This window comes from Myxocyprinus asiaticus, chromosome 20, assembly GCF_019703515.2.
Source record: "Myxocyprinus asiaticus isolate MX2 ecotype Aquarium Trade chromosome 20, UBuf_Myxa_2, whole genome shotgun sequence".
NCBI lineage: Eukaryota > Metazoa > Chordata > Actinopteri > Cypriniformes > Catostomidae > Myxocyprinus > Myxocyprinus asiaticus.
The window spans coordinates 44,909,988-44,936,447 of NC_059363.1; the positions used below are offsets into that span (position 1 = coordinate 44,909,988).

Sequence of the window (26,460 nt, forward strand, 5' to 3'; positions counted from 1 at the left end):
GCCAGTCAAGCACACCAACACCATGGTCATTTAACCAACTTTTGGTGCTTTTGGCAGTGTGGGCAGGTGCCAAATCCTGCTGAAAAATGAAATCAGCATCTTAAAAAAGCTGGTCAGCAGAAGGAAGCATGAAGTGCTCCAAAATTTCTTGGTAAACGGGTGCAGTGACTTTGGTTTTCAAAAAACACAATGGACCAACACCAGCAGATGACATTGCACCCCAAATCATCACAGACTGTGGAAACTTAACACTGGACTTCAAGCAACTTGGGCTATGAGCTTCTCCACCCTTCCTCCAGACTCTAGGACCTTGGTTTCCAAATGAAATACAAAACTTGCTCTCATCTGAAAAGAGGACTTTGGAACACTGGGCAACAGTCCAGTTCTTCTTCTCCTTAGCCCAGGTAAGACGCCTCTGACGTTGTCTGTGGTTCAGGAGTGGCTTAACAAGAGGAATACGACAACTGTAGCCAAATTCCTTGACATGTCTGTGTGTGGTGGCTCTTGATGCCTTGACCCCAGCCTCAGTCCATTCCTTGTGAAGTTCACCCAAATTCTTGAACCGATTTTGCTTGACAATCGTAAGGCTGCGGTTCTCTCGGTTGGTTGTGCATCTTTTTCTTCCACTCAACTTTCTGTTAACATGCTTGGATACAGCACTCTGTGAACAGCCAGCTTCTTTGGCAATGAATGTTTGTGGCTTACCCTCCTTGTGAAGGGTGTCAATGATTGTCTTCTGGACAACTGTCAGATCAGCAGTCTTCCCCATGATTGTGTAGCCTAGTGAACCAAACTGAGAGACCATTTTGAAGGCTCAGGAAACCTTTGCAGGTGTTTTGAGTTGATTAGCTGAGTGGCATGTCACCATATTCTAATTTTTTGAGATAGTGAATTGGTGGGTTTTTGTTAAATGTGAGCCAAAATCATCACAATTAAAAGAACCAAAGACTTAAACTACTTCAGTCTGTGTGCATTGAATTTATTTAATACACGAGTTTCACAATTTGAGTTGAATTACTGAAATAAATGAACTTTTCCACGACATTCTAATTTATTGAGATGCACCTGTATGTATATTGCATATTGTGAAAAGGCAGAAAAATATTCAGATCTAGCCTAATTGTTTCAACTATATTTGCAAACTTTCTGTAGAATCTAACCCTGTCTGGCCTGAGCTGGACCCAACAACACAACGGCATTCCAAACTGAGATCAATCAGATGCCAAGCAGCCAGCTGGGAGACATCAAACTCTTGATTTGATTAAACAGAGGAATTTTACACTTCGATGTCTTTTCTTTACTTCTTTCAGTTTCCCTCCATTTATTTCTTGTTTTTTTCCCACTGCCTTTACACTGGATGAGCCACAGGGTTGGCCTGAACTCTCCCAGACCTATAGTCTCATTTACCTGCTTGTTTTTGTATTTCTTCAGGTATCGTGGTGACACCAGACACTCAGAGTTGATGTCGGTGGTGATGGGCTCTATGATCTGAGGGTCAGGATTCATGTGCTGCATCTTCAGGAAGGATAGGATGTTCTGCACCTCCAGGTTATAAGAACTGTCTGCCATTGTCTTCCCTTTAGAGGCCAGACGACAGGCCGCCATCCACTGAGCGTACTGCTTCTCCTATTGAACAGGAAAACAGTCAACTGATGAATTTGATCCCGTGAGCAGAGTAACACCACAAGTAAATCATGTAACACACAGTTCGATTGCTGTTTGGATGTAAGGAGTAAAGTAATGTACTACTGCTTGAATAGTCCACACCCAACTCTATGATAATCTGGTCTCTAGATTTGGCTTGGCACCATCCTTCAATTTAATCGTCAGCACTGTCTGAGACATTTCCATAGATTGTCAGTCTGAACTAACAGAGTGAGGGTGTGAGGTGATTTATTTTAAAAGAACGTGCAGTATTGAATAGAAGTGTCATTAAAACTCGTCTCTCACCATGTCACACCGCAGCCAGATCTCATTCATACCATCTGCTACGGGGATTAGCAGCTTGATGTTGAATTTCTGACCAGAGATGTTCACATCTGGTGTGACTTCACAGCCTACAGAGAAACAACAGATGAGATGCAGTGTGCATGTGTAAACCGTATTTGCCATGTGTTCACAGTGTGTTTACCTCTCAGGTTCATTTGGTGTGCTGGCGTTCCATGTGCCTCCTCGCGGCTCTTGTAGCAGGAGATTGTTATGTCTTTGAACGTGCACCAGTACTGCTTGTATCCTTTCAGAGTGAGTTTCTTTGGTCTGATGTATTAAGCAAAAAACAATCAAAATTAAAGAAAAATGACTCGACTCTTTGAATCACAGGGCTGGAGAAATATTTTCATAAGGCCGAAGGTGAGATCAATGATTCAGCTTCCTGATAATGACTTTAAATAATGCCTGATGAAGCTTAGAAAAGGCTTATAATCTTAAAAGCCTGTATAACTTCAATTTTAGAGTTCAACTCACTTGAAGACTTTCACATAGTCGGCCAGTTCAGGAATGGATGTGATGTCACCCTGAGAACAAAAATAAGAGTCAAATTCGTGAAAATGTGCGTTTGTGTGCGAAGAATATTAGACACATTTCTGTGAAGGAAAGCATCATGCTTTAGATGAAACTCTTCTGTGAGTTGGAGTGTCTGTAGAGATAATGGTATCTGTACCAATGTGTTGGACGTTTTTCCTCCCTCCAGTGTGATCTCCAGATCTGACAGTGCAGCATCCACCTCATCCACCTCTTTCTCACTGTTGTTCATGTGATTGTCTGAAGACATGATGGACAGCTTGTTGATGTGGTACTGCAAATGAAAAAAAATAGGGCTGTCAATCAATTAAAATCTTTATTTGAATTAATCATGATATGCCAATTCATTAAATCAAATTAAATCACAAATATAAATATTTGCTGAGAAAGCCCCTAAAATAACAATGATTCAACATATGATTAAATAATTATAGATAGTTTTATGTAAATACTTAATCAGAAATAATTAGATTTATGAAATGTTTATAATGAAAGTATTTATTAAATATAAATATATTATAGAAATGTAGCATTAAATTATTGTGCCAGATGAGTAAAGCCTTGATAAGACAATATAAAAAGTGGCTTTAGAAGGTAACATTGTTTATGTCCATATTATTGAACATAAGCCTTTCATTGGCCTACAGTCCACCGAAATCCATTTTGAAATTGAATTCGTCAATCTGTCCGAGATAGATTTATTCTAAAGGATTTTTCAAGGATGCGTCAATGTACACATGTGTCAGATGGACACTTTTGCAGTGCCTCACTTTGGTTGCACTGTGTCATAAAAACAGCTTTTTTAGGTCGCTGTGTCAAGTTAAACGTAGTCTGAAACGTAGAAAGATCTCTGCATTAAGAATTGCGCTCCAACCGGCTGTATTTGAAATCAAGAACGCATCCTCATCTTATGCTGTCACTACTGACAAGCAAGCCTGAGTGTGGTTTGTTCTCTGTACAGCTGGAGTTTTGCTTACTGCCCACTGCTGAAAACAGGTGGTACTTCAAGCTTGAATTGCTCCTTTGGTAGTAACATTCCTTATTACAGTCCAAGGATGATTAATTGTATACATTTAATAGAATTCATCACACTGAACATGTTAAATTGATAGCCCAAGAAAAAAAAAAGACATTCAAATTTAACAGTCTGTATTGACCGTATTCAGCCCTGCCCCTTTTCAGCGCTGCACGCTTCCGTGTTTTGTCTCTTGCCTTCCGGTTTGAACTGAAGCTACTGAGATGAGTCGATTAAAATGGAACACACATTTGTACTTTTTAAAATTTGTCACCTCACATTTTTAAAAGGCTAAAATGTGACTAAAATTGCTGTAGATGGAAAATAATATAAAACATGTATTCAGATGAACAGCATACTGTATGTGTGTGAATGTAGTATCACCCTTCCCCCGTCTTGGTTTAACGCTCATAAAATATGCTCGCATTAACTATAACGCGATTGGTGAATGACATGTCAATAATAGAGAAAATGCACAATGAACAACATGAAACTTATGGCAGTTTCCTTGTTTCAAAGTTAAACATACACAATAAAATCTTTTGTAAGCAAAAGTTTGCAGAACAATCATTTATATTTATTTGATTTTTAGAAGATTTTAGATATATAAGACTAGTAATTAGTGAGAGGCCACGTCCACACTAATCCATTTTCAGTTTTCTAACGCAATTGGTTTCCAAAGTATGCACTTATGGAGAATGGTTTTGAAAAAAGTAAAACGCTGTTCTAGTGATGATGAGAGGCTTAAACGCAGCAAAATCAATGTGCAAAGTACCACAAGTTGTCAATAAATGTTATATATCTTTTACATTTGTTTTTTAAGCCTGGCAAATTAAATTTCTGTGATGTATTGAGAATTGTTGTCACAAATTCTGCAGATTTAAACCTGTCCCCAAGGTGATGTTATCAAGCTGGTTAAAATAAGAAAGGTTTTGTCAAAATTGTGAGAATCAGTCTCAGAAGTGTTAATGAAAATGGGATGAAAATTACAATTTCATTGCATCCTATTTGGTGTCTTTAACTACAATGTACTAATATTAAAATACATGCACCAAAGATTCTCAAAATTGCTTGTAACAGAATACACAAATAAACACTGTTTTGTAAGCTCACAATACATTACACAGAATCACACTGCTCATTTTATATCTGTAATTTAATACGCAAATAAATGCCAAGACATGTAATCTGTACTGAAAATATGTTGATGTTTTTAACACTTTTATAACTTTTGAGACTTATACTAAGACGTTGATTTTCAAATATAAGTGCTTAGATCGGTTTACACATTCACAGGATGGATGGATGGATCGATCAATAGTGTTTGTGTCTGGGACAATCAATGTAAACCGCGTCTCAAACAAGTCCCAGTCAGAGACAGTCCACCTCACCGCATATCTCAAAACACTCATGTTAATAAATGCATTCTGCATGAACATTTAAAAGGTGTTGCCTTTGACTGAGGAGCTGTCCTGTCCCTCTGTCAGCAGCGTGTAGGGGTACAATATGTCATGGTATCATGGTACAATAAAATATCTCAGATGCGCTGGTGAGTTTGAAGCGCTGTCATGTGCACGGCAACGACACACTGAGGCGCTCGCTTGCCAAAGGGTAAAGGCCACACCTTCTCATGAATAATATCGAGAACACCCATGACGTAGAGGCACTGAAATTCAATGGAAAGCGCTATAAGTTACCAATGAAAAACCATGTACGTCATCACGTTCATTTCAAACCCGGAAGACGGAAATAGCCTGAAAAATCCCTAAATGAACTTTTCCTCCTGAAATAAAAAATAACGAATGTTGACATTCTCTTCACTTGTGTGCAAGACATATATACCTGTTAACATCTCAAAAAATGTGTTGTAGTGTTTCATGACCATTTAAAGACACCTAATATAAAGTGGGTCCAAAAATCTAAAGTGAAAATAGCCAGTGAAAATGTTGGCAGGGCAAGTAAAAATCTAATCCTTACCACTGAGCCTGGAAATATAGTAATATAATATCTTATATTAATTCTACATTTAAATTTTGTGTTGCTACAATTTGTCTAACTCTTCTTTGACACTTCCTGCCACAGTTAAAAGCCGGTGACCCTAAAGCACCAATTAAAACTTGGTCAAATGATATTTATACATAGACTACACTTGTACTAGAGTGAACAGCTGGCTTGAGCAATTATCGCATATGTTGGGCCTCATGTATTCAGATAGAAGACAAAGGCAGGCCTTACACAGTCGTAAAACCTAACTCAGGCCCCCACGTACCAGGTCATAAATCTTACTGATAAAAACAGCACCAAAATCAAACAAAGGGAGTCCAAAACAGACTACAAATCCCATAGAGCCTTGCTCACTAAAGGATCGAACTCTCAACTCCAATTGGATGAGGCACACAACAGAATGTCCCTCAAACATGACATCATCAGGAGTAGAAATACCTCTGAAATGCTTCCGGGATTTGCTTCCAGCAACTTTGCCGCCGTCTGTAGACGCAGCTCATCGCTGCTCTCAGGTGTAGCCTCGTGGCACAAGGAAGTAACGTACGACTTGAAACTGTGGCCATACAATCTCCATCTCGCTGGACGAGTTGAGATTACTCTGTGTTCAACCGAACACTAACGGATCCGAAGGAGACCGCCAAGCAATCCGCATCTTCATCCGTTTGCCTACAGAAGTGAAGAGAGAAAAGATTTCTCTTCCATCTTCAATCAAGTCGACGTTGCTGATTTCTCCGCCAGCCCGCCGAGAATCAGCAGCCGTACCGCCCACCGACAGAGCAAGGAAACGGCCTCCCGTCATCACCCGAGCCTCGAGGAACCGAGTCAGAGCTAAAGGACGGATGAACACACATTCCGCATCCTCATGCGATTCAAGTAAGAGGTTTACGTTTGGGCAGAGATAGAATATTATAGTGTGTTATTCTTGTGTATTAAGGTTATTGCTTGTACAGGTTTACGGACCACCATGTCTGCTCATTATTAATACTCAGGGTATTAATTATCATGAATTTTATTTGCTGTATTGTAGTCCAACCACATTGGGCTGTTGTGCATTTCCGCCATCACGGGTGAGACCGGCAAACTGAGTTTATCCATTAAAGAATCAAAGACCGCAGGACGGTTTACGAACCGTCCACCGCATCTCTGAGTGATAAACTAACAGCTGCTTTCTCTCCCACGATCACGAAACCGGCTTTGGGGCTGTCACTTAATTCTCTCTCTCTCTCTCTCGTACTAAACACACACACACACGCACACACACACACGACCCCTCACAAACATTCCCACACACATTTTTGGCTAGTAGATAGCTTCGTGATAAAGCTCAGCTTTGTCCCTAAGCTACCATTGACTGGTTTCTCTCCGCCCACATTCGCGGCCATATTCTCTGGCCGGAAGTCTCGCGTGACATACTCTCCACAAGAGTCACGTCCACCATTTTGTGCGCGTCCCTCCTTACACACACACACACACACACACACACACACACACACACACACACACACACACACACACACACACACACACACCTTATGTGTTATAGGATTATTTTAGTTTCCATATCTAATCATATCACTGTTTAGTTTGTAGTTGTAAGTCGGAAGTTTATTGACTGCATTGTATTAATTATTAATTGATATTACTGCATAAATAAACTTTGTTTATATTTCAAAGAGAAGTGTTTTGGTTTGTTTTGCATACACCTGTGTCATGCTGATGGGATGTCAGTGCTCGGATTCAAGCCTTCATTCATTGTTTTTTTCCCCGAAAATCTATATTCTTCGGATGTCAATTTTCCTAAGAAAACAATCTAATATTGAGATGGTTATACTATCTGGTTATTAGTCCCTGATTCCAGGGTGGTGCCCTGTCAGTGTTAATCCTTATTAATATTCTATTGATTTTTGATCATTGATAATTATCTTTGATGATTGTTGAATTTGAATGATCAATAAGCTAGTGTTAATTTTAATTAATGTTTCATCGATGTTAACAATTAACGATTATCTTTGATCATTGTTGATTTAAAGGATTAAAAACAAGCTAACATTGATTCTCATCAATTTTCTATTGATTTTAATAATTAATAATTATCTTTGATAATTATTAATTATTGCTAATAACCAAACTTGCTCCTAAACGTAGCACACTACATTTACTGGAGCCCCATATGAGGTTTTAATGAGTTAGATTCAATTAATTAATTTAAATATTAATTAATAACTAAAGAAATAATTACCAATTATTTCTGATAGTAACACTGATCTAAACAACCAGTAAAGCCCTACACATATTTCACTCATGCATAACTCTGGTTTTAAATGGAAGACAAAGACATGTTTATGTCCCCATCTCTCTTCTCAGACAAGACTGATTAGTGAGTGAATGACGTACTGTTTCCTCCTAGCATTCAAAAATTGCTGAAATTTGAAATGACCAATCGTAAAAGTTAGACGGGCTGATGTTTGGAGGCAATGAGCTCTTCTACCCAGTGACGCAGTCCAGAGGTGACACACAACGTAGTGTGGACTGACAGGCAGGGACAGAGCAACTAATTTAAACTCACTGTATGTAAACAGTGAAAAATGACACCGCTGATACGTTTCCACAAATCCTGAGCTTGAAAAACCAAAACCTCAACAGAGCTCAAACGCTGGGTGGTCCTCTGCATCCCACCCCCTCTGTATATACATGACGTGAAGACAGTGTGGCGTCCTGAGGCGTTGTCATTCCACATTTATGAGGGTCAAAATTAGTGGGGTCACCCGGGCTAAGGGGGCAGGGAAAACAAACTAACATGTCTTCCAATGTTGCGTACAAATGTCTGCACACTGCTGATGCTGCTTCGTCAAAGCTGAAGTCCAGGCACAAAGCCCATTTAAATCATTAACAGGGCAAGAGGACCTGAGTGAGGGCTGCAAGCTGTCACACCACCGGCTTACACAGCAATCTAAACACACATCGCATTCACATAAATTCTGTTACAGTTGTGACGCAAAAAGAGGCGCATACCTGCAGGGCGGCGAACATCATCATCTCTTCCTCGGTGCATTCAATCTCCTCCAGCAGGATGGCCCACTTCGCCTGCTCGTATAGCTGGTTCACTCTGATGGCGTCATACTGTAGGGGTCAAGAGAGTTTAAAAATACAACACCTTTGAATGTGCTCTATCCAGAAAACAACACAAGCTACACTGTCCTAACAGAGTGACTGAGCAATTCCTTACAGTGAGACCATAATGCCCAGAAATAAAAGATCATCTTATTAAATACAGTATGGGTAATTTTTAAAAATTGATAGAAATAATTTCCACACAATAAAACGCTGAAATGGTTTGTGTTTATTTTACTATTTGTTTAGAAAATCAGTTTTAAACGTGTACTAATTTGAATTTTTACAACAGATTTTCATAGTTTAATATTGAAAGTCTGAGTCTGGGACAAGGACAAAACAATCTGTAGACCATTTCAAGGACTGTTCGGTTTAAAGAAGTGACGTCTTTGTGCCTTGAACATTTCTGGCTAGTTGTAAAACTCATTCAAAACAACAGTTCGGGGTGGGCGGGGGGCATCATTCATAGTGATTTTAACACGATAACACATTGACACGATTGTCTTAAAATTTCATTATTAAAATGTGGACCATGTTGTTCGGTGGCTGGATGCTCCCTGGATGCCTGAAACTAATGGAAATGTACGAGTTTAGATCTACAAAAAAAAGCAACAGCAAATGGACATGTGAACCATTGCTAAAACGAGACAGCTGAATATGTGCAGTAATAACAACTGTAGCACACATCTTATCTCTGGTAGCGAATGAAATTTATGCCAACTAATTGTAAGTTTAATAGGTAGAGCTCTAAAAGTGACTATAGATCTCTTCCATTATAATGAATGAAGCTGCGCAAGTAAATAACTATTACATTTAGTCATTTAGCAGACGCTTTTATCCAAAATGACAGAAATTAGGAACATTAAAAAAAGAAATCCTTCCTTTGTCCGCAAGTTTCATTGACTATAATAGGAGTGATTCAATATTCCCAATCTCTCTGCTGAGGTTATAACTGTGAGTATCTAAACTACGATACAGTTTCATCGCTTCTCACGCAGATGCTCAGTATCAACAAAACGTCTAGATAACTCTCTTCAGGTAAACGTTTGATGTTCTTTGAGAAAATTTGTTAACTCAGAACCTTATTTACAGGATCCGGTAATGATATCAGAAGTGTCATTCTAATTCCTTTCTTATTGTTTACATCCTTGAAATGGTCTATACATAAAAAGCATTTGAAAAGTAATAAAAATAAATGATGAAGTCAGTTTTAATATGACCTTCATATAAAAAAATGTAAAAGTTTAAATCTTTGTTTTAATAAAAATCAACCCCTTTGACATAAAATTGCCAAAGTTGAAGAATCAGCCATATATTAAATACAACAACGTTTCAATGACAAAATTCAAACATGCAAAGGACTAAGACAAAAGAAGGAAGTAAGAAGTGCTACAATGATGAAGAAAAATGACTGGAAAACTGTTTTTTGGAGTTTAGAAGACGAAAGTTTTTATTCAGGGGTGTAACGATCCATCGATCTGGATTGATGCATCGATCAAATCACCAACGATGTGAATTCATCAATTCAAAGAGCAAACAAATGCATCTTTTTTCAAGATGCACCTTTATTTTGACATTCTCATGTCAGCCACATCTGTATGCATTTCCGTCAGGTGATGTAGCAACATACGATATTCATCTCGCTTTATATGTGCTAGAAATGCTTCTCATGTGGGACACGGATGTGTGTGAGGTGACTGAAGCCTGAAGTTGCGCTCTGCTCTATATCTGTGCATCTCAAAATTTGAGCTATGGTTACAGAATAGCGTAGAGCGACTCAGATGCGTGATTAAATCGGGCTTCCTTCAATATCATGGCACATGCAACACATTTAAACTCTACATGAGAATTTTCTATTTTAGAGCACTATGGAGCAATTCAAACATGTCAAATGGCTAGACAGCCACAACATTCTGAATGGCGCTGATGAGGGAAAGAGAAAACACCTGCACCAGCATCAACTACAAGACTTTTCACATCTACACAAACACTTTTACTAACATTTATCACTGTAAACTGTAACAGAATTTTTCAAAAAATCTATGGAAGTTGTAGCCAAGAAAAAACACCGATAGCACATACACTCCTGTCGGACAAAAAGTTGTGGGTATGTTAGTATTTTGGATTGAAAGACTTGCTTGACTGTCGTAGAGATGACAAACTGTCACTGTAGTGTTTAACTCATTCCACAAGGCAATGAGTTGTCATCAAACCACTGATCATCACTTGTGTGTGTGACTATTTTTTATATAATTTATCTGTATAATTGTTTTCAATAACTGACGTACCTGATTTTGTTGTGGATATCTCTATGTTTATACTGGATATGCACTTTTCAGAGAGCTCCATAAAATTTTCAAATTATATTTTGGTTGCATTTGTGAGATAATAAATTAAATCTGTTAAGTAAAATAGGCACATAATATTGTAATATCAATTGCAGGCCCCAGAATTTAATCGCATTGAAGATTTTGAGGTATCAGCAAACATCAGATTGCTGGCTAAGTGAATCGATATAAGATTGAACTGTGATGAAACTTACACCCTTTAATTTCAAATAGCTGTGACGGAACGACCCGCCCCTCCCTCTCGTCCTCGTTGCCCCGCCTCTTAGGGCTGTCCTTCAGCCAGGCTCACAACGCGAGTGGGTTGGAGAGAGGGGAGACGCAACTTTATGAGCCTTGTTGGGGCAGTGGTTGATGAGGTACACCTGATGTTAATAGAGCCTCATCACCGCTGGCATTAAAACGTAGAGTGCGCCTCTCCTCGGGAAGTTGGCTTCTATCTTCTTGTGTGTCCACACTGGTGTCCTTTGCAAGAGCAGGAACAGAGCTGGCAGTGTACAGCGCAAATTAGATACATCACCAGACCCGCACCCTGGAACCCTGGCCCGAGTAAGATGCGAAGCTGGGGACTGGAGCACATGTTGCGGCTGATGGGCCAGGATGCCTGGCCGCTATTCCCCTCAAGCAACGAGGCCAAGGGAAGCCGTGCCGCTCCACTGAAGCCGCTGTCCCAAGTGCCTCGGATCCATGAAAGGAGCTCATTGCAGCCGCCAGACCCCGCCCATTATACCTGGACCTTCCCCTCTTTGCACTCCCTGCCTTCATATAGCCCCATTCACCGCAAGGACACCAGATTCCCCTTATTTTGGACACTAATTCCCCATGAACCCTTTATTTCCCTTTTTATGAGCATTTTATGTTTATTATTATTTCCAAGAATTGCCTCATGAATTAAAGAATGACACTGACCTTTGGGTTGAGATCAAAGAAGCTGTGATACTTGAATCGCAGCAGAAGAACCTCATTCTCCTTCACATCTTGTTCCATCAGCGATCTGGAGGAGTCCAGCCACCTTCACAAACATATTTTTGTCAGATTATGAGTGAAAGCCTTCCTGATCACGGAGTCTTCAGAGATCAAATCTCACACTTACCCCTGGTTGATCTTGGCCTTGTCCAGGAGGGACTGAGGTTTGTAGAGTTTGACCACTATGTCAGGTGAGGCGATGGGCTGGCTGACAGCGAGGATGCTGGGATTGCCCTCTGACAGTGGGCTGTCTCCAAACCATGCAGATGTGGGTGACAGAGGACTGCCATCCCGAGAGTCATAAGTAGGAGTCATTGTCTTGCTGTAAAGCCCGGGACTGGAATAGATGCTTCCTGAAATGAAAGACTTCCATTAGCAATCAGCTAACATGGCAACTGCACAATCCAAGAGAAAAGCTAGGTGTACAGCTCGGCGGTATGATGGTACCATGCAACAGTATAAATGTGTCAAACAGTAGAGATTGGGCAGTGTACTTTAAAAACATATGCTTAGCTAACTACAATGGGAGCAATTTAGTTTTATAGACACAATGTAACTGTAGCTGTTGATGGTTGCCAGGCAACATCTAAACTTGCCAAATTTGTATATAGTAGACTTCAACTGAAGTATGTGTATTGGCTTTGAACGTGGCTCATTTTAAAAATGTATTAAGGGGCTTCCACATCACTCGTGTAAGCATTGCCCAATACATTGAACTCTATGGAGTGAAGCGTCAGCTCCAGCGTTATCCCCTTCACGGTGTTGCACTTCCACTGACCTATCAAAGCGCCAGCCCAATGATTACAGGGAAATTTGCAAAGTCTGTCCAACTTGGAAGTGATTTTTACACGCGATTACCTCATTAATGATGCAATCTTTGAGTAAAAAGCAACAAGGAATATTTTGAAACTGTCAAACTTTGTGAAGAGATATTGAACATTTTATAATTTTTCTTTATTCATAAAAATTTACCTTATCATAAGAACATTAAGACTTTAACGTAAACAAATCCTCTTATTACTTCTACAATGAATGTATAAAAGCAATCATCAAATCCTTTTTGGAAATCTGATGCGGCACTGCCTCCAAACTCGTAAATTCGCACTTCTCTCAAAGTATTTGCAATGCTCGTCATGTGGATGGAAAAATGACACCTGACAATGGCGTTGAGCGGTGTGTTGACGCCCCGAAACAAATTGTGTGGAAGCCGCTTTACTGTTTTGAGTCTTTTGCTACATAACGTGAAGCTGTTTTGCACTCATGTTAAGACTTATTAATTAGTTATGAATAGTCTGGATTGTCAAAGAATAGTTCAATATTAAACATATAAAAGGTTTGGGGTTGAATTACCAGACTAGATTGGGATGTATACCATTACCTTGATATAAAATTACTCATAAGATTTTGGTCATACCGCCCACCCCTAGACAGATGACACCTACAAAATCCAATGACTGAAAATCATCATAAATAACTACATTAAAATCATTCACATGGCTGCACATCCCTGATCAAGCAGCATGCAGATGCACACTACAACACAAAAATATGCAAAAAAACAAAAGCCAGCACAATCAGCGGCATGAGGGGTTTTGGAGGTGCGCATTATCTTTATGAATCTGTTGCATTCAGCTGGATCTCAGTGCACCATTTTAGCAGTTATCATCATCACAGATCATTAACACATTCAGTACCTTAGTGTAGGGTCAGTCATTAAATAACTTCAGTTAATGGCAAAAAACATTCTGCCATTCTTTTGGTTATTACAAAACAGTCTGTGATGCCGATTTGTCAATACAGCATTCTAGATGTAATAAATTACAAATTATAGAAACAGCTATGAAATGAAACCTGTTAACCTAGTAAATATGGATATTACTGTGTCAGTATTCAGAGATATAAACCACTAACCATAGCTTACATGTTAGGGACTAGATTTTCTAGCATAAGGATGACAAATGATTTGCTTAATAAAATGTTTAATAAAAATGTGTGTCCTTAATATTTTTATTATGTAGTAACCATTTTTATGATAGCTCTTGACTCTTGAGGTTGTTTTATTGTGAACATAATCACAATTGAAGGGGTGGCACTTAAAACATTTGTGTGACAATTATCAACATCTCTATAAGTTCGGTTTGTGTTAATGCCTAAGTTATAGTTAAAATACAAAAAGAAATGGTTTGTAAATATTATACTATTAAATACCACGGCGGCCAAAGTTAATACATTAACTTGAGATCACATTTTACAACAATAAACATTTAATTAACGAATGTATTGAATTGACATTACAACTGCCCGAATCCAGATCCTTTTAACAAAAGTGATTTTTAATCTTTGCATGGTGAAATTTAATTTCTCTTTTAATGATTTCTCATTTTAAAAGCATTAATAAAACATTTTTATTTTGTTTTCTTTCCTTAAAAGAAACTGAATGCACTACATTTAGAAAAGATAAAATACTTTTAGAAATACCCATTTACATTTTGCATTAACTTAAAAATACAATGTGATTATTCAACATTATTTTTAACAACTGGCAGCTAAACACAAAAGAAAACAATAGTAAACAAATAACACCAGATTAAAAGAAAAAGTGGATTTCATGTTAACATTTGCTTTAAATTAATTAAAGCCTGTCCTTAAACATTAACATCAATATTAAACATGCAATACAAACAGAAACTTCATCGTTTTCTGCTAGCTGTGTAAAGATGCAATTGTATTGGAAACATCATCACTAGTCAGATTATAGCTTCGTTTCTATTTATTTATTTATTATTATGATTATTATTATTATTATTATAATTATTCACAGTCATAAACCAAAACAAATTACATGATTACACTAAACATTCTTCCGTAACCACTCAAGTGACTAATTGTGTGCGAGAAGACAAAAGCATACAGGCAAAATCACTTATTTAGCTGTGTGAGCCCATAGTCATGGCGAGGGACAGGAAGTGCTTGTGGAGTGGTAGAGGTCATGAGAAAAGAGAGAGGGCTGAAGGAGACATGAAGGTCACTGGAGAGTTTTCTGCTCCCATCATAGAACTGAGGTGGCCTGACGATCAGCAGGGTTAGGATGTTTACTCTATACACACTATTTAAGAATGTTCATATAACCGTCTAATCCACAAAGATTCATCACACTGATGCTCTAGTTCACGCTCATGTTTGTAGGAATGAGTATGACAGCAGTCACTATTTTACATACCAAATATCAAATAATTGTACTAATTAGTCTTATAACTGTCCAATGAAATGGTTAAGGGGCGAGAAGTAGAGTGGAAATAAATGGGGACAAATGTCTCAATCAAGTGAGGCGGATTGAACGTTCAAGTCAGCATGAAAAGGCACTTGCAACTAATTTTCGGGGTGAAACTGAATTTTAACTGAAGGGTGAAAAAAGTTACTTAATTGGATGGTGAAAGTGGGCATTACATCAGAATGAAGACAGACTTAAATGCAAGTCTGCAGTGGATTGTTGAGGACTACATTCGTAAAACACATTATTGACTGAGATGTGGAGGCTGACGGTCAGTTTCACCCGTGAGACCATCTCCACATTAACCAATGGTAACATCTTTTTCAAATTGTACTACATTAAATGTTAACCAGAACTGCTGTATAACTATTTTTTTTTTTTTTTTTTTTTTAATAAAGGCTTTTGGTTTACATTAACCAATAGCCCATTCGGCCAAGATGATGTCAGCCGAAAAGGAAAAAGTTGTTTCAGTGGTAAAATATATTTTTTGATAAATCTGCATAACATCCACTGATAAACTGTGCACAGTAAGACCAGGAACATGTATAAAAATAATTAAAAAAAATATTAGGTCAACTTTGATTTTTATGTTTACTTCTTAAGTTAAGAGTCTTGAGGCCCTTTCAGACTAAATGTGACAATAAAAATAGACAAATCGTCAACAACTGAACCTTTCACATCAAAAGTGACGTGAATACTTGTCATCAGTTAATTCATGCACAACATCATCACACGGGAAGTCAAGAAGTTGCTTCCGACTGTTCCAGTACACTGAAATCGGCCCCATTATGCCTAGTTACTGACAAGTGGCATCTCCCATCAGACGTTTTTGCATCAGTTCAGTTTTGTTTACTTTCTCCTGTTACTCGACCGGAAGCAAGTTGTGTCAGCCAAATGGGAGCATAATCAGTGATGATCATGATTCGAAGGTTCCCTTTTCTCTCTAAGAATACATTTTTACTCCACTGACAATTAGGTTTAGGGTTTGAGGGTACAGTTAATAAAATATGTATTCCACTTCACTCTATTACATCCTTTGGATTTAAAAACAACTAACTTTTGGCACTTCTCTATGGGCATTTAACTCTGAAAAACTGGAGCTCCCACGTGTCCTTACATTCAACAACACTTCCTGCTTCAGCTACTGAGGTTAGTGCTTCAAATTTCAGTAAGCACAGACCAAGTTTAGCTTAAGAAAAGTCAACCTACTGTTTCCGAATTCACTGTGAGATCAGTCTGCAGTACAGTAGGTGGCGCAACGCAAAAAGCAAACGTCTGCCAACCAAACTAAAAGTTTAAGACTGTCTATTATCAGCAGTTAACAATGTTCAATAACCATTAAACAAACAATGCTCTGTTTTTTTGTGTTTATTAACATTATTTATGAATAAAACATCGATGGGATGTTTAACTTAAGTCATTTGCTGTTTTTGTATGGTGGATTTTAATCATCAGCAACTGAAAAGGTCAGCAGAAAAATGTTGGTAAAACAAACTTTAGGAGTGCTATAGGAAAGTTGTTCAGTATTATTTAATTAATGCATCTAGAGAACAGTGCATTTACATTTATTTTGAGGAAGATAATTTTTTCTGTGTGTAATTGAGACGAGTAAAGAACAAAATAATTTTAACCCATTCGCTTGTGTGATAATTGTGCTTTCTGCCTACGAGGAGCATTGCAACACAAAAATGTACAAGAAGTCCGATTTTTGCATTGCTCTTGTCAAGTTTCGAGTGCTCAAATTTAGACGGTTGCCCTGGACAAAATCCAATGTGTTCATGCCCTCACGTGTGCTGATATGTGTATGGAAATAGCTCCACGCGTCTGACACAAATCGTACATTTTATTAGTCTGTTGAGTTTAATTGCGGAGCGAAAAAAAAAAAAAAAACCCCAAAAACTTTTTTTTTTTTTTTTTTTTCAAATACAACTTTCTCGGCGTGTGATGCTGAATCCGAGTGTCAAAGGCTTCATAGGAATCCATTGTATCTATTCAATGGAAGTCTACATCATGGCGAGTTATTGTGTGAATAAAAAAATAAATAAATCATGTTTGATGTGAAAGGGCCTTTAAGGTCAAGCTAATTTTTAGAAAGATGCCTTGATCTGACCTGCCATTCATTCATCTCTAGTTTTATGGATTGAGAAGTTCAACAAGTGAAACTGTGAACTGACGGTTGGTATGGGAACGCATCTCATGACCCTCATCAACTGAGGTCTCACTGTAGCACACAGTCAGGTGACCTGAGGGAGGGATTTCCTCCAGTCAGTAGGGGTCATGTGACTGCTCTAGCTGTGGTGAGGGAAGCAATGCAGGATGACAGAAAAACAGTCCGCCTTACCTTTCATCGGTCCAATGTATATTATCTCAGAGGCTTGAGGAACAGGAAGAAATGGAAAGGAAAACAAAGAGAAAGGTAACAAAGATTGAAAGGACAGATTATAGAGATTAACAGATCCGAGGAAAGTGTTAAAGAACATGCAAAATAATACTGGACATTAGAGGTAGGGTGGGCAATATAGCATAAAATTCTTTATATTTTTCAGCCATTAAGCCATATTCAATATACATCCAATACAATTTTTCTATATTTGCTCAGAGTAATTTTTTTCTTTTTCATTTCAACCAAACAGCAATTGTTGCCAAGTAGATTCAAAATGTTTTACACAAGAAAGGTAACCCACAAAATATCTATTTAAAAATCATCGCAGAATTTCTTCCATACCGTTTTTTTCTCTGTAAGATCACGAAGGGAAAGGAAGGATGATATTTAATAATTTTCCATTTATATCCACTTAGTGTATATAACAATATATAGTAATAAACAACATTTACTTTTTACTACAACACTTTAATACTGAAGTTTAAATGAGAGACTCTATTAAAATATCTCTGTCTTAACACTTTCATACAAGTCATGAAAGAAGGATTGCTAAATTATTCTAATGACACGCTTTTTAGGAAATATTATGGCCAAAAATAAAAGATTTTAATCATTGCAATATTCACAATGGTGGTTAATATTATTAGGGCTGGGTTTAGACACATTTCCCAATTCAATTCTGATTTACAAGCTGTCAATTTACTTCGATTCTATTCCATTTTAGCTGCTTTTCCACTATCAGTCCAAATGGTTCTGAGCACGGTACAGAAAAGTTATAGTATTTCCACATGATCATGGTTCAGCACAGCACAATTAATAACCGTTCTCAGACTTAGCTAACCATACTCAACCGTTCTCAACTGTGCTGGTGGAATGGCTTTAGTACATGGTGACTCACGATTGTCAATATGCCAACACCAAGGTAACTTATAATGCTTTTAATTGTTTCTAGCTTGCCAAGTTTGCTAATATTTGAGTGAATTTAATAAATGTTCATAAGAAATAGTGCATTTTTAGTGTATATTCATGATTTTATGATGATGGTTTAGTATTGAAGCATACATTTATTTTTCTACAAGCCTTTTAAGGCAGGGAAGTAGATTACTAACTCATTAAAACTCAAAATATATCAATGTATTCTCATATACTCAATAAATATTATTTTTAGCTAGTCTGGGAACTTTTCACTTTCTGCATGTTTGTTTGTGGTGGCATACACAAGCCCTCAGCAACTGATGATAAACCTCTCGCATTTTTCTCTTTGCTTTCCTTTTTTACGACACGGGCCGTGTCTTTTCTGTGTATTAGTAGAGTAAAACCTTGGAAAAAAACAGTCCTAACAACTGAAACGTGATCATCCTCCATAGCACACTTGCTCCAATATTTACCTCTCACATTGTAACCGAAAGACAGATCTCTTAAGTACATTCTCCTGATTTCACTATACAACAGTGGAAAAAGAAATCATATGGTTTTGGCACAGAATGGTACAGTTTTGCAATGAGAACTGTTCAGCCGATGGTGGAAAAGCGGCTTTTGATTCCAATTAATTTGGGTATATTTAAGTTATAACGTCCATTTTGCTTAAATATGAACTAATTTGAGCAAACGTTGTCTCAAGTTCTCAAGTAATTCAAGTAATTATACAAGACAAGTTAATAGTCAGTAATGAAATAACAAAATTACAAGCAATAGTACCAAAAATAACAAAGATACAAATGAAGAACACAGTGCTTAAAGTTTTAAACAGCAGTATTAAAGCTACTGAAGTTATCCAGTCAAGAGCAGTAAAGTGGTTTCCAAGTTTTCTCGTTATTGTCTGAATAATATTTAAGACATACTAAACAGCAGGCTGCATTTACTCTTCTTTACTCCAAGTCTGATATTTTGATACAAATCAGCTGTCAACCGTTTAAGTGCGTATCCGCATTACCGCAATCATGCAAGTGGTCTCAGAGCTCACACGCACATAAAACACGCATACATAACCTGTCAGTCAGTCAAACAAAAGATTATTTGTCATTTGTGTATTTTTCCTCTCTCTACTCGTTCTCTTTTGGTCCCTTAATGAGATCAACCGACTAGTCGATCACAATCTATGTAATGAGCACCCCTGACATAGAGTTAAAGATTAATCTTCTGAATTTAAGAATCAATATCAGGATTGTTCAAATGAAGCCCTACATACAGGTGCATCTCAATAAATTAGAATGTCATGGAAAAGTTCATTTATTTCAGTAATTCAACTCAAATTGTGAAACTCGTGTATTAAATAAATTCAATGCACACAGACTGAAGTAGTTTAAGTCTTTGGTTCTTTTAATTGTGATGATTTTGGCTCACATTTAACAAAAACCCACCAATTCACTATCTCAAAAAATTAGAATACATCATAAGACCAATAAAAAAAACATTTTTTGTGAATTGCTGGCCTTCTGGAAAGTATGTTCATTTACTGTATATGTACTCAATACTTGGTAGGGGCACCTTTTGCTTTAATTACTGCCTCAATTCGGCGTGGCATGGAGGTGATCAGTTTGTGGCACTGCTGAGGTGGTATGGAAGCCCAGGTTTCTTTGACAGTGGCCTTCAGCTCATCTGCATTTTTTGGTCTCTTGTTTCTCATTTTCCTCTTGACAATACCCCATAGATTCTCTATGGGGTTCAGGTCTGGTGAGTTTGCTGGCCTGTCAAGCAAACCAACACCATGGTCATTTAACCAACTTTTGGTGCTTTTGGCAGTGTGGGCAGGTGCCAAATCCTGCTGGAAAATGAAATCAGCATCTTTCAGCAGAAGGAAGCATGAAGTGCTCCAAAATTTCTTGGTTAACGAGTGCAGTGACTTTGGTTTTCAAAAAACACAATGGACCAACACCAGCAGATGACATTGCACCCCAAATCATCACAGACTGTGGAAACTTAACACTGGACTTCAAGCAACTTGGGCTATGAGCTTCTCCACCCTTCCTCCAGACTCTAGGACCTTGGTTTCCAAATGAAATACAAAACTTGCTCTCATATGAAAAGAGGACTTTGGACCACTGGGCAACAGTCCAGTTCTTCTTCTCCTTAGCCCAGGTAAGACGCCTCTGACGTTGTCTGTGGTTCAGGAGTGGCTTAACAAGAGGAATACGACAACTGTAGCCAAATTCCTTGACACGTCTGTGTGTGGTGGCTCTTGATGCCTTGACCCCAGCCTCAGTCCATTCCTTGTGAAGTTCACCCAAATTCTTGAATCGATTTTGCTTGACAATCATAAGGCTGCGGTTCTCTCGGTTGGTTGTGCATCTTTTTCTTCCACACTTTTTCCTTCCACTCAACTTTCTGTTAACATGCTTGGATACAGCACTCTGTGAACAGCCAGCTTCTTTGGCAATGAATGTTTGTGGCTTACCCTCCTTGTGAAGGGTGTCAATGATTGTCTTCTGGACAACTGTCAGATCAGCAGTCTTCCCCATGATTGTGTAGCCTAGTGAACCAAACTGAGAGACCATTTTGAAGGCTCAGGAAACCTTTGCAGGTGTTTTGAGTTGATTAGCTGATTGGCATGTCACCATATTCTAATTTTTTGAGATTGGTGGGTTTTTGTTAAATGTGAGCCAAAATCATCACAATTAAAAGAACCAAAGACTTAAACTACTTCAGTCTGTGTGCACTGAATTTATTTAATACACGAGTTTCACAATTTGAGTTGAATTACTGAAATAAATGAACTTTTCCACGACATTCTAATTTATTGAGATGCACCTGTATTATATAATTAATACAATCATCGCAAATATATATTGTAAATAAATTATACATTGCCCAGCCTTAATTCGTGGTTAACAGTCTCAAAAAAAAAAAAAAAAAAAAAAAAAAAAAACTAAAGTCTTCAAAAACAGAAAACAATCTTGTTGACAAAACTAAGACACAGGATGTTCAAAAACATACTTAATGGGAGCCTGGGTAACTCAGCGAGTATTGACGCTGACTACCACACCTGGAGTCGCTAGTTCAAATCCAGGGCATGCTGAGTGACTCCAGCTAGGTCTCCTAAGCAACAAAATTGGCCCGGTTACTAGGGAGGGTAGAGTCACTTGGGTTAACCTCCTCGTGGTCGCTATAATGTGGTTCTCGCTCTCGGTGGGGCGCATGGTGAGTTGTGTATGGATGCCGGAGAATAGCGTGAAGCCTCCACATGTGCTACGGTAACGCGCTCAACAAGCCACGTGATAAGATGCACGGATTGACGGTCTCAGACACGGAGGCAACTGAGATTCATCCTCCACCACCCGGATTGAGGCAAGTCACTACACCACCCGAGGACAGAGCGCATTGGGCATTCCCAAAAAAAACAAAAAAACAATGTCTTTTACACAGTCACATTTTCCCTTTTCATTCAAAATCCTCATTGATGTTCAAAGAAACAATCACAGCTGTGGAAGACATCCAGATAAAGCAGATCCTGACAGCTGAATATCAGTGTGGGACTGGGAAGAAACAACAATACAGCAGCTCATAGGGGTGGAGATCCCACTAAGAGCATAATCAAAGCGATTCTTATCGAGTGTTTTGGGCCCTTTGAGAGGGGATCAAGCACAGGTTTTTTGGCTCGTTTCCTGTCGTGGGCCAATATGGCTCACAGCAGCTCCTGTTAAACTTTCTCCTCCATGAAAGAGTCTTTGTGCAGTAAAACAGGCTTCTTTACAACCCCTAAACATCATGCAGCACTATTTTAATGAGGGTCATAAGGAGGTTAAATGCTAGTAATGAAGGAAACAGTGGAGAGCAGATCCCAAAAATAGCCGCGCTGCTCAAGCCTTTTGGGCTGTGAATCGAGTTTGTACTGGGGACCTGGAGTCCCGGGACAATAGATCCTATTCATGTGGACCTGAGATGGAGACTGTCCTCTGTGCATCTTAAATGGATTTTATTGCATCGTGTGGGGTGCTCAGCAAAGTGTCGGACGGCACTGTTTCAAAATGGCAGCGTGACCAAATATGCGCGGAATCTAAACCATCCACGCGCCAGAGTTCGGGTTAGAGAGAGCAGCATGTCTGCAAATGATACAAAGGTCTCATCCCACACATTTCTCATTTCAGCACTATTTCAACATAATTACCCTTTTGTTTTCCTGCTCTTCAGACACACAAGCACCATTATGGAACTTCATGGCTTCCAAACCATCAAACACTGTGTATACACTGCAAGTGAGTGATACAATGTGATGCGACAAAGCGAGAATGCTTGCTAAGGCAAGCATCATTATTACTCTTGCTCATTATTGTATAAAGCTTTGGCATGTGACAGGGCTAGAAGATTAATCAACAAATTTGTCTGTCTAGTCTGCACACGCTGATCACTGTGCTTACTGTATGTGTGCAGCTCTGTTCTCTGTAGTGTATTACACAAACTAAAAGCACACGTGAGACTCATGATACAGTGTTTTCAGTGGTTTCAGATCAGCTCTGTACCATCTGTAGTATTACACAAAGTCTGAGCATGCATGAGGCTCATGATACAGTGTTTTCAGAGCGGTTCTGTACTTGACACACACAAATTCTATCTCATGCTCAGAATCAACAGTTGTGCTCCAAGATCGGGTCGGTGTGCTGACAAACGCTGAGCTTGTTATATTTACAGCACTATAGATTCACTTATTGCACATTTGTGTAATTCCAAATATGCTTGGCTGCTTGAAGTTACTATCCATATCTAAAGTAACCCCACAATATGGGGTTTTGTGGTCAGAAGATTAGATTATGGCATTTCACTGCAATAAAAGGCCATCATCAACTCAACTACAAACAGAAGCTTAAATGTCTTCCTTCAGTTTTTCCCCTGAAAAAAAAAGCTTGAGGGTTTAACCTAGGGCTGGGTAGTATATCGACTTTTTAAGGTATATCGATATATTTTCAAACGAGATATAGGATGAGACAATACCGTTTATATCGATATAGTTTGATGTTGCATTACATTAACCGTTTCTTCCGTAAAGTCGTGCCTGCATCTCTCCTCTCTCACACTCTCCACGCAACCCCGCCCCCACTCTCCCTCTGCGTCTCCACGCAACCTCACCCCCACTCTCCCTCTGCACGCAAACCCCGCCCCCACTCTCCCTCTGCGCTCAAACCCCGCCCTCCCTCTGAGCGCAAACCCCGCCCCCACTCTCCCTCTGCGCGCAAACCCCGACCCCACTCGCTCACAAGTTCTCCTGCAACATGGAGGGAGACACAGCACCAGTTCACACTGCCGAAGAAGACCTGGTTAGTAAAAAGAAAACAATGGTTCAATTATTTGGAGATGGTTTGGATATAAAAGATCAGATGAGCTGCAAAACAGCTGCGTGCTGTTTGACTGACAGGCGGCTTGTGTGTGTGCTGAATATGCACGTGTAATCCGAGAACGCTCGCGCCTAAACGGTCAAATACATTTAAAAATTCCGCCAAAATGCCCGTCTTGATGAGGTGTTCATGTAAACACAGAGAAGTTATGTTTAAAGCGAACGTAAACATTGGGGGAAAAGCTGATTTGTATCGCAGTGTACGACTTTAAATGTAAGCTAACAGACCTGCCGCTGTCTAGTGTATCCTTAATATTAATCAAACAAAAATAACGACAAAATCATTCACTGCTCTTGGCTGGATAACTTTAGTTGTATAACTCTAGTATAAAAGAATTAAAGTATTATTCATACAGGGAAGACCAGTTTAGTTTTATGTCAAATTAATTCTGAATGTTTAATTGAATACTTGATACTGTTATTTTTTTTTTTTTTAAAGCTGTTAAAATAGTATAGTGTTTTTTATTAGATTTTTTTCTGTTCATTGCTTTTCTTTTGTTATTTTATGACTAATCAACAAATGAGTTAGTGTTAGGCTATTATTTGTTGTGGTATTGAAGCTGGTATCAAAAATCATCACATTTCACTAAAGACTACTGAAATTTTGGTAATGTGATAAATGTATATATTGTGTATGGTAGATCTTGCTGCAATAACATGATGGAAAAGTAGATCTTATTCCATAGAAGTGTGAGCACCCCTGCTGTAAATGATGGTGTTGGAGGCTTTCCTTTATTTGACCTCCGTGCATACATGTAACAAAATAACCTCCCCAACCCAGCGCAGTTTACATTTCTGTCCCAGAGAATCTAGCTGATTGCATAGGTATAATACTACTGGTTGGCCATGTCGTAATTTTAGAAAACATACAACAAAACTCTGACATGTTACTTGAGTATGTAACCAAAACATGTACTTTTTTCTCTCAGGACAAGTATCTTTTTTTACTTGGACACGTGAATGACCAATTTATTTGTCCGAAAGACAAGCACATCACAATGCTTAATGTCGAGCCCTGCATGTCAGCTGTAGAGAAAGCCATAAACAGGTTGGATCCAAAAGTGGAAGCACTTCAAATCTCTTCCATTTACAACAGCGCCATAAACTGCAGTATGTGTTAAACTTCGTGCTGCTGCTGCAACCCCGGACGCGAAGTCTTCGCAGCCCGAAAAGTCTTCTGCCCTGAAACAAAGCGTGTTGCAAGCTTAATTTACCATCTCACATGTGGCTTTGAATTACAACTGAACATTTAGTCCACTTCGTAGAAAATACCAAGATGGGGGGCCTGGGTAGCAAGCATTGATGCTCACTACCACCCCTGGAGTCGCGAGTTAGAATCCAGGGCCTGCTGAGTGACACCAGCTAGGTCTCCTAAGCAACCAAATTAGCCCAGTTGCTAGGGAGGGTAGAGTCACATGAGTTAACCTCCTCGTGGTCACCATAATGTGTGGTTCTCGCTCTCGGTGGGGCACGTGGTGAGTTGTGCATGGATGCCGTGGAGAATACGCATGGGCCTCCACGCGCTATGTCTCCGTGGTAACGCGTTCAACAAGCCATATGATAAGATGCGCGGATTGACGGTCTCAGACGCGGAGGCAACTGAGATTCGTCCTTCGCCACCCAGAGTGAGACGAGTCACTATGCCACCATGAGGACCTAGAGCACATTGGGAATTGGGCATTCCAAATTGGGGAGACATGTACATAAGTATTCACAGCCTTTGCCATGACACTCAAAATTGAGCTCAGGTGCATTCTGTTTCCACTGAACATCCTTGAGATGTTTCTACAACTTGATTGGAGTCCACCTGTGGTAAATTCAGTTGATTGGACATGATTTGGAAAAGCACACACCTGTCTATATAAGGTCCCACAGTTAACAGTGCATGTCAGAGCACAAACCAAGCCATGAAGTCCAAGGAATTGTAAGTAGACCTCCGAGACAGGATTGTATTGAGGCACAGATCAGGGGAAGGGTACAGAAAAATATCTGCAGCATTGAAGGTCCCAATGAGCACAGTGGCCTCCATCATCCGTAAATGGAAGAAGTTTGGAACCACCAGGACGCTTCCTAGAGCTGGCTGCCCGGCCAAACTGAGCGATCGGGGGAGAAGGGCCTTAGTCAGGGAGGTGACCAAGAACCCGATGGTCACTCTGACAGAGCTCCAGCATTTCTCTGTGGAGAGAGGAGAACCTTCCAGAAGAACAACCATCTCTGCAGCACTCCACCAATCAGGCCTGTATGGTAGAGTGGCCAGACGGAAGCCACTCCTCAGTAAAAGGCACATGACAGCCTGCCTGGAGCCACCTGAAGGACTCTCAGACCATGAGAAACAAAGATTGAACTCTTTGGCCTGAATGGCAAGCGTCATGTCTGGAGGAAACCAGGCATCGCTCAACACCTGGCCATTACCATCCCTACAGTGAAGCATGATGGTGGCAGCATCATGCTGTGGGGATGTTTTTCAGTGGCAGGAACTGGGAGACTAGTCAGGATCGAGGGAAAGATGAATGCAGCAAT

At 39.2% G+C, this 26,460-nt stretch overlaps 1 protein-coding gene across 2 annotated transcripts in view; it reads right to left on the reverse strand.

Annotated features, from left to right (window-relative positions):
• Nucleotides 1-26,460, reverse strand: part of LOC127410946 (fermitin family homolog 2-like) — a 131,707-nt gene that overhangs the window by 17,186 nt on the left and 88,061 nt on the right. Inside the window, exons 5-13 of one of the 2 annotated variants that reach the window (XM_051646228.1) lie at nt 17,574-17,606; nt 12,089-12,314; nt 11,905-12,007; nt 8,552-8,659; nt 2,660-2,794; nt 2,464-2,513; nt 2,132-2,256; nt 1,951-2,057; nt 1,408-1,626 (exon numbers count right to left, since the gene is read on the reverse strand). In XM_051646228.1, coding sequence (XP_051502188.1) covers nt 1,408-1,626; nt 1,951-2,057; nt 2,132-2,256; nt 2,464-2,513; nt 2,660-2,794; nt 8,552-8,659; nt 11,905-12,007; nt 12,089-12,314; nt 17,574-17,606 — 1,106 coding nt within the window. The remainder of the gene's footprint in view (nt 1-1,407; nt 1,627-1,950; nt 2,058-2,131; nt 2,257-2,463; nt 2,514-2,659; nt 2,795-8,551; nt 8,660-11,904; nt 12,008-12,088; nt 12,315-17,573; nt 17,607-26,460) is intronic. The other variant, XM_051646229.1, reaches the window with a different exon arrangement.